General features: G+C 34.4%; 1 protein-coding gene and 1 long non-coding RNA gene across 5 annotated transcripts; one reads left to right on the top strand and one right to left on the bottom strand.

Annotated features, from left to right (window-relative positions):
• Positions 1–2,449: 2,449 nt before the first annotated feature.
• LOC131638814 (pectinesterase-like) lies at positions 2,450–4,477 on the top strand. The gene is made up of 2 exons (XM_058909362.1): positions 2,450–3,496; positions 3,583–4,477. Exons 1-2 carry the CDS (start codon positions 2,530–2,532, stop codon positions 4,278–4,280), a joined length of 1,665 nt encoding a protein of 554 aa, XP_058765345.1. The 5' UTR covers positions 2,450–2,529; the 3' UTR covers positions 4,281–4,477.
• Positions 4,478–4,680: 203 nt separating this feature from the next.
• Positions 4,681–6,970, bottom strand: LOC131638815 (uncharacterized). 4 transcript variants are annotated; one of them, XR_009294776.1, is made up of 4 exons: positions 6,831–6,970; positions 5,669–6,544; positions 5,111–5,309; positions 4,681–4,937 (listed from the first exon to the last, which is right to left on the bottom strand). It is a non-coding gene; the product is annotated as an uncharacterized LOC131638815 (long non-coding RNA). The 4 variants fall into 4 exon arrangements; XR_009294777.1 differs by having other exon boundaries at positions 5,111–6,093; positions 6,248–6,544; XR_009294778.1 differs by having other exon boundaries at positions 5,111–5,828; positions 6,248–6,544.
• Between the last annotated feature and the right edge of the window lie 2,508 nt (positions 6,971–9,478).

Here is a 9,478-nt window from a genome sequence, read left to right as displayed (position 1 = left end):
CCATCCTTTCGTAAGAGTTTTCCTTTAACGGCCAAACCTTCGCCAATAGTCGAAGGTTTATGCTCCTTTCGTTCGTTCAGGTCCTTTGAATATAGGGCTGATTGAACTTCTTCAAAGGTCAGGGACTCCCTTCCATACAGGAGAGTTTCTTTAAAGTGAGCATGTGATCGAGGCAAAGCGCACAATAGTAACAACGCTTGATCTTCATCATCGATCTTTACATCAATATTTTCAAGATCAAGAATCAGCTTGTTGAACATATCCAACTGCTCAGCCAACATTTTGTCTTCAACCATCTTGAATGAATACAAAGCCTGCTTCAAGTAGAGTCGATTTACCAGCTATTTGGTCATATACAAACTTTCAAGTTTTGCCCATAACCCTGATGCCGTCGTCTCCTTTGATACCTGTCTGAGAACCTTATCACCAAGGCTTAACAAAATTGCGATGTGTGCCTTCTCGATCATAGTCGTCTTCTCCGCTGTCGTTAATGCAGTATTCATGGCTTCCTCTCCCTTCAACGCTTCCAAACAACCCTGCTGAACTAGTAGAGCTTTCATCTTCAAGCGCCACAGACCGAAATCATTCACTCCGGTAAACTTTTCAATCTCTTACTTTGTTGACGGCATCTTCTCCACGCTCACCGCACCAATTTGTTGTGAAAAACGATGTCAAGAACAAAATATAATAGGAATTAGGGAAGATAAGAAGAACACAAGAATTGGTTATAACTGTTATTCTTTTACTTTCTCTTAAAACAAGATTACAAGTTTGCAAGAATAACAAATAACCTCTCTCACCCTAAATTAGGATTTGCAGCTTAGCAATGATGAGAGACTAGTATGCTATTTATAATAAAATCTAACATACTAACTAATGGGCTTTTTCCATAAGTCCCATTACACAAGCCAACTTAATAAACAAGCTAACTTAACAAATTAGGGTTTAAACACTAAAACCTAATTTAACATGCTAACAACCCTAGCATCTTCAACACAAGCATGTGAACAACCTTCGACTTCATGCTTAATCCTGTCGAACCAAGAAGCTACTCTTCGACCATACTAGAGTTCGATCTAATATCTCACATTTTTAATAAGTAACATGCGCACGCACACGCACTCAAATGATCAAATATTAAAAATGATATAAAGTACTCCCTCCGTCCCAAAATAAGTGTCGCATTTGATAAAATTATTTGTCTCAAAATAAGTGTCGCTTTAAGTTTCCAATGCAATTTTAATTTTTATCTTCCAATTATGCCCTCTAATTAATACTCTTAATTTATTATTCTCTCACTTTACATTTATGATCATTCAAATACACCAATAATAAACAGGGATAGTTTTGTAAAAACACTATTCTCTCTCTTTCATTTATTACATTTTCTTAATCGGTGTGAAATGACCAACTATGACATATATTATGGGACGGAGGGAGTAATATTTATTAAAGGATATAATTAAACAAAATGAATTAATATTTCATTGTAAATTAAAATAAATTAATCATTTTAGAATATACTTTTTTGCAAATGGTCATTCATCGAGGAACAGGAAAGAGTATAAAAAAACACGGCAAAATATTAAAATGAATGCGCAGGAATAACCAATAATGTCATCCACTTTCATAAATACGAAAACAATTGTTCTGTCTTGTAATGATTCTGATTCATATACTATCCACTCATACAATAAAAAACAAAAAGTATGAACGTGACACCCCAAGCCACTTGGTATACTTTTTCTTAAAAAAATCAAACATATGACGAATAGTCAAATTCCAACAGCAGCCATACTTTAAACATTACATTTAAATAACCCGAAAAATTAATCAAATTTTAGATCTCAGTTCTACACCTTTAAATTGATCAATTTTATAATACTCCTATGCTTTCCATTATGAGTCACTTTCATACATATTAAAAAATTCATTTATTAATATGAAAAAGAAAAATAACGCATTATTTTATTAAATCATTTTCTATTAATAGTATAGAGAAAATAAATTAATGAACAGAAGAAAAGAGAGTAATAAATATTTAAAGATATAATAAAAAATAGCATTAATATTTTATCTATAATTATAAATTGATTTATAATTTATAAGTTTAACATTTTTTTAGTTGTTGATCTTTCATGTTAATCTTAAATTTCATTTTGGTCTCTTAACTTTTCAAAATGTATTCTGTTAATTTTTTTCGACTAATTAACAATAAAAAATTCAGAAATCGGTCGCTAAACTCATTGCTTATTAGATGGAAAAAGTTAACCATTATACGTTTTGAATAGTTATCAAATCAGTGATATACCAAAATGAACCTCGAGATTAACCTACGTATAAAAACATATTAAAATAGAGATGGTGCATAATAACTATATTAAAAAAATGAAAACCACATGCTCTTAGTCTTTGGATTTGTAATTCTTATCTTCAAAGTGGAATATTATTTTGTCTATATATCAGTTTGATGAAGTACACAAAGATCATTGAGCAAAACCAGTAGTCACTGCTAACTAGCTTATCAGTATGGCTAACCAAGAAACTTTGTTGGATAAGCCAAGAAAATCCCTTCCCAAAACATTTTGGTTAATCCTCTCTTTAGCTGCTATCATAAGCTCATCAGCCCTTATTGTTTCTTATCTCAACAAACCAACCTCCTTCTTCCACCTCTCTTCAGCCCCCAATCTGTGTGAGCATGCTCTAGATACAAAATCATGCTTAACTCATGTATCAGAAGTGGTTCATGGCCCAACCTTGGCTAACACAAAAGACCACAAATTGAATACACTCGTGTCCTTATTAACTAAATCCACCACACACATTCAAAAAGCTATGGACACGGCCAACGCGATTAAGCGCCGAGTTAACAGTCCTAGAGAGGAGACAGCTTTGAATGACTGTGAGCAACTAATGGACTTGTCCATGGATAGAGTTTGGGACTCAGTGTTGACTTTAACAAAAGATAACGTTGAATCACAGCAAGATGCACACACATGGCTAAGCAGTGTGCTCACTAACCATGCCACTTGCTTGGATGGTTTAGAAGGTACATCTCGGGTCGTGATGGAAAATGACCTTCAGGACTTGATATCAAGAGCTAGATCTTCTCTCGCCGTGCTTGTTTCTGTTTTACCTGCAAAGAGTAACGACGGATTCATTGATGAATCATTGAACGGTGAATTTCCCTCATGGATAACGAGTAAGGATCGAAGGCTTTTGGAGTCTACAGTTGGGGACATAAAGGCCAATGTTGTGGTGGCTAAAGATGGGAGCGGTAAGTTCAAAACTGTGGCTGAGGCTGTGGCATCTGCACCAGACAACGGTAAGACAAGGTATGTTATCTATGTGAAAAGGGGAACCTACAAAGAGAAGGTAGAAATCGGTAAGAAAAAGACAAATGTGATGCTCGTCGGTGATGGTATGGATGCAACAATAATCACAGGCAGCTTGAATTTTATCGACGGAACAACCACTTTCAATAGTGCAACTGTTGGTATGGATTCTTCCCCTTGTCTGTATTTACCATTTTTTCATATTTTAGTGACAACTAATTTGTTCATGTTTAATTTGGTTTTGCAGCTGCTGTTGGGGATGGGTTTATAGCTCAGGACATTGGGATCCAAAACACGGCAGGCCCAGAAAAGCACCAGGCAGTTGCTCTCCGCGTAGGCGCTGATCAATCTGTCATCAACCGTTGTAAAATTGACGCATTTCAAGACACTCTCTACGCACACTCTAACAGACAATTTTACCGTGACTCCTACATTACCGGTACTGTTGACTTTATCTTTGGAAACGCAGGTGTTGTGTTCCAGAAGAGTAAACTCGTGGCACGGAAGCCCATGAGCAACCAAAAAAACATGGTCACGGCCCAAGGTCGAGAAGACCCAAACCAGAACACTGCAACTTCAATTCAGCAATGTGATGTCATACCAAGCTCAGACCTCAGGCCTGTGCAAGGCACGATCAAAACATACCTAGGCCGCCCATGGAAGAAATACTCCAGAACTGTTGTGTTGCAGTCCGTCGTGGACGGCCATATTGACCCAGCAGGATGGGCTGAATGGGATGCTGCGAGTAAGGATTTTCTACAAACATTGTATTATGGAGAGTACTCGAACAGTGGAGCAGGTGCTGGTACCAGCAAGAGAGTGACTTGGCCTGGTTATCATATCATCAAAACTGCTGCAGAGGCTAGCAAGTTTACAGTAACACAACTCATCCAAGGTAATGTTTGGTTGAAGAACACCGGGGTGGCCTTCATTGAAGGCCTGTAGACATGGGCTTCGGCGGGCGTGTACTATTATGTTTCTAATGAGTGAAATTTGCAGGAAATAAAATAGAAACATTATGCTTTATGGCAGAATGAGGTTAATTAATGAAATTTCCTACATATGGTGTAACAATGGTCTTCTACCGGTGTTAAAATGAATGCCTCATGTCTGGAAAATAAACTTTGTAGTTACAACAAAAATCTTTGACAATCTATCTTACACTTAAAAAAAAATTTAAATACATTATTATCTTGATTCAAATATCCTAACCGACTGTAACTTTCATTCATGAATGAAATATCCAAAAACACCGAAGTATTGAATAAATATTTTGAAGACCAAAATGTGCAATTAGAAAGGAATACATACTACGTACCCAGTAAATTTGAGTAACAAAATACAGACCTGTAAAAAAGGCACCATTTGAAACTGCAGCTAAGTGTGACTGCATTCTTTGCAAAGCATCCAGCAAAATGACAATTGACTGCTTTTGTAGTAGTAATAACCTAGAAATACACAAGGTTTAGCGCAAAAGGTTGATTTAAACTGTCCTTTTAATTATAGGGATTTTGTTCTTGAATGTTTCATTCAAGCAAGCTTCCATTTGTTGTGAGACTAAACACGGTCCATTCGAGTCTTCCCTATGGTATTCTGCTTCACCTGTTCATTTAAGTGTGTCATTTTTCTGTAAGTGTTGCATAAGTGAATTGATTTTATTTTCCAATTAAGCACATTAATAATAACAAACCATGGCCTCTCAAAAATAAAGATAAGTGCTGCATGTAACGGAACCCTGAAAAATGAAGGAAAGTATTTTTATTTGGTACTCTCACCTTACCGTGCAGCAGTGTTGTTGTCAATGACGGATAGCACTCCATGGTGGAGAGTCAAAATCCCGCAATATTGGCCACTTTGGGCCGCCGTTATAGCGGAAAAACCTGCAATATCGACCAACATTTACCATTGCGGCGAGCCCAAAAACCGCCATGTATAACAGTCATGGTGGATCTTGGTAACACTGCAGTGCAGTACCTAAATACAATAAATTCAAAAAGATGAATCCGGAAACCCAATACACAAAATTAAACACTTGGTACAATAAAAATAATTAAACACTTGGCATTTTCATTTTTGTACATAAATATAGAAAATTAATCGAAAGAGGGTTGAACATAAGTGTAGAAAGCTAATCGAAAGAGGGTTAAATCCAGGTGTGATTTTTCCATGTCGACGGTGAATTTTGGCGGCGGTGGTAGCCACTGGGTTTTACGATTATCATCATTAGTTGTGACCGGATCTGGCTTGTTTGAATATGAGTGACAACTCAGATTCATTACCAAAGAGATCGCATGCCTTTATTCCTAATTGTTTTAATTTGGAGGATAACTTACACCAGGTGTGGCACTATTGAGGTCGCAACAAGCCGCTGTTTTGACCGCTAAAGCAGCTTCTGCGGCTACGAACCAAGTGCTCCACTTCTGAAAGTGGCCAGGGGCTGCCGCTACACTGCTGTAGCGACCCTGTAGAGTGTGTTGACAATACTGCTTATCCCTATTGTGCCATAAAAGATAAGATCATTCAAAGTTTCAAACTATTTCATCTGGGTTATAACAGTTACAATATAATTTATTCACTCATATAATATTGATTTTCACTGCGTTAAAGAGAAAAATTATAAAGCTCAGGAGGGCCACCATAACAAATTTAAATGTTAAATCCTAGATCAATATACATTACGGGGACTGAACAGACATACTTTAAGTAAGATCGAGTTCAATCATCATAAAACTGCTAGCTTTCTTCTGTAAGAAATGTTCTGAACAGGAAAAATTAAAACCCCAGAGTTAATCAGGACACAGTAATTTAACGCAAGTTACAACTTCACCACAGTTATTGGGAGCATCAACCATTAATGAAGTTTACGATATAAGTCAATGATATTACGCAATCTACAAAATATTGTAAGAAACCTGATGGATATAAGGCCCAATGTTTTGCATTCAAATCCAGCTTTGTCTAATTTATCGAGCACTTTCTATCAGATCAACAACAAACTTCTCTGCCATTCTTGAACGATCAGTGAAAAGGGTTATTCTTGGATATTTATGTAAACATGGTACTACTTCATGAACACCATCATTATCACATTATGAACCGGGCCGTCTTTGAGAAAATGCCACGACCCGCAACAAAGGGCCCAACACTTTTTCATGATTAAACTATGGTAGAAAGAGTCTCCATTAACATATTCCACGTTAAATAGGAACCTTTAAAAACGAAATAAAATAAAATAAATAAAACAGAAAAAAGGTCAACGATGCATACATTAGTTAACATAAAGGACTAACTTATAGCAAAAAAAATATAAAGGACCAACTTGTTACAATAAAATAACTTAAAGGACCCTGAGTATAATTTTGCCTATAACTTTCATAAAAATTGACCTAATTGAAAATTTTAGCAAAATCAAAGGTATCAAATCCATGGTAAGAGGCAGTTTTTTACATTGGGAACAAGATATAGCAATTTTAGAATAAAACTATAAACTCTCACCGGAGCACAAGCGGAGCAAGACGTTGCAAGGTGGTGATGTTTCCCGCTTTCATATCTAGGGTTTATGACTCTTCTTTTTCTAAACACTATTTTAGACGCCGCATGCATAGTGTTGCATTATTTCTTTTTTGGGTGGATAAGGGGCAAATCATTATTGAATTGTGAAGTTTCTAATGCATTAATGGTTTAGTTATTTCATAATTTTTAAATTATAATTTATTTTGGTTACTGTATACAGATTAAAAAAAAATAAAATAATTTTGTATAGAAAAAGAAATTATTTATTATTTTATAAAAAAAATTTCGTTTATAATATAGAAAGAAAAAATTTTAAAAAAATAAAAAGAGAAAATTCTTTTTATTAAAGCCCTCATATATTAACCAAAAAGAAGCGTAACAAAAGAGAGATCAAATAAGACCTATCAAAAAGAGAAAAATCTAAAAGAAGACATTTTAACTTATTTTGTAGAAAATTCTTAATGCCATGAATTCAAAAAGAATGAGGGGGAAATAAGTGAGACCCAAGTTAGTTATGAAATCAAAACAAAAATTTTCTTATTTATAAATGTGAGATATGAAAAGATGTTTATGTGCAAAATAAGATATATAATTCACATTGAAGATTTTAGAGTGCTAGATTTACAAGAGAGTCCTTGTTATTTTATGTACACCACACAATATTTCAGTAATTTGGCATAGTTGTAGATTTGTTTAGTTGAGTTGTAAGACTCAACATCACTCATAGTTGTGATTGAAGTTGAACATTAAGGTTTAGTGATTGGAGTTCAAACACTTGGGGTTAGTGTTTGAGATAAAGTGACAGAGTGTCTTATATTTATAGGGAGTTCTAAATAGAAAGTCATTGGATAATGTTAGGAAAAGGCATTGGACAACATAGAGTTTGTTGTTACTTATAAGACTGGTCGTACTAAGCTACTAATAATGAATTTCCTTTCTTGGGTTGGAAGTCAACCCTCTAGACGTAGGTGCAGGTTGCATCAAATTGAGTTATCAATTGATTGTGTTATTTATTATTATTTTGCTCCATTATCATGAACAAATTAATTGTGGTGATTTTAGGTTACCAATTGATTTTGGTTTTAGAGGTTTAAACCATATAACTCTTGAAACAAAAGGCTTCACTTGAAATTCGTTTGACCACGATGTTGACTTTAAATAGATGACATGATCTTCAAGAGCATAGCTTGATTCGAGAGGATAGCTTAACTATCTTGTGCATCTTTGACCGCTTGAGCTATCATCAAGAGGTACTTGACTTTACTGAATATCGTTTAATATTAAGCTTTGTTATCACCAAAACTAATTAGCTTCTTAGTTGTTTTGTAGCTTTGTTATCCATAAATTTCATTATCTTTGATCACCTTGACTATAATTACAAGCACATAGATCCCCAATATGTTGATCTTGCAAGAGTCACATCCACCTCAATATAACCCATAGTTACGTAACATTTAAATGTAGTCCATATAACTCTTACATTATCCTTTATCTTGAGTTTGAAATTATTGAAATTTATCTTCCCTTCAAAGTTAATCGTGGGTGAATAGTAAACAACTTGAATCACTCTTTGATTTTTACTATGGCATAAGAGATTTTCGAGTTTGGATTTCAAATCCACTAGAGTGGTATTCTGAATAACTCTAAATTTAAGTTGAAGCCTCATGACGCTAAAGTAAACAAATGGAAGACAAAATATTAACTTTTTTATTTATGATTTTCTAACATCATAAGAAACATATTTATATCAATTTCAAATCATTATCGATTAGGGGTGTTCATGGGTACGGGTAAACCACTGAATCCACTAACCCAAACAAACTCAACCCTTATTTAGGTCCAACATGAACCAACCCATTCAAACTCATTGGTATTTGATTCGGGTAAGGGTTTGGAATTTTGAATTTGTGAACTCGCGAATCCAACCAATTGACATGTCATGTTATTTTAATAAATGATCTAGCAAAATCCTTGTGTGTGAAAAAACTTGAGAGAGTGAATTTATTAATTGATAGAGAGATATATCTTACCATTTAAATTATATTCTACACAATTTATGTTTGTGTTTGGACTTCTTCAAATTGTGAAAAAACTTTTAGGTATTAAATGATTCATTTTATTTAAATTAAATACTAAAATTTTATAAAAAAAATTATGCCTATGTAAAATAAATGTGTTAATTGAATTGATTTTTTATTTATAATTTAAAAATTATATTAAGTGGATGACCCGCAAACTCAATCTAATTCATGTCAACCTGTATTTATAATTTAAAAATTATATTAGCGGGTTGATTCGGTTCATGTTTAGTCTTAGAAGTACATGTTGAACACTCAACCCAACTCAAAGACTATTGATTGAGTGGGATATTGGGTTTGATCAAATTTTACCTAATCCAACTCACGAACACCTCTATTTTAGATCATACAAAAGTATTTGTGCAATGTCGACCATACAAATGTGTTTGTGCAATCTCAACCATAACAAAGTTAACTTAGCAGATTTTCAAGGTGAATGGATCGTCTTCAATTTTTTCAATTTTCTGTCTCCAATTTTCAGTGCTGCTCCAAATCTAATGGTTGGTATGCAATAAAGGAACAATGATCTAGGAGATAAATAGATATATAGTA

Source organism: Vicia villosa, unplaced genomic scaffold (genome assembly GCF_029867415.1).
Source record: "Vicia villosa cultivar HV-30 ecotype Madison, WI unplaced genomic scaffold, Vvil1.0 ctg.002437F_1_1, whole genome shotgun sequence".
Lineage (NCBI taxonomy): Eukaryota > Viridiplantae > Streptophyta > Magnoliopsida > Fabales > Fabaceae > Vicia > Vicia villosa.
This window is presented reverse-complemented; position numbering and strand designations above follow the sequence as displayed.

What these genes read in the sequence shown, in the direction of transcription:
- LOC131638814 (XM_058909362.1), top strand. Translation starts at nt 2,530, where the DNA reads ATGGCTAACCAAGAAACTTTGTTGGATAAGCCAAGAAAATCCCTTCCC. An exon ending in TTTCAATAGTGCAACTGTTG is followed by an intron (nt 3,497 to 3,582) that starts GTATGGATTCTT and finishes TTGGTTTTGCAG; the next exon opens with CTGCTGTTGGGGATGGGTTT.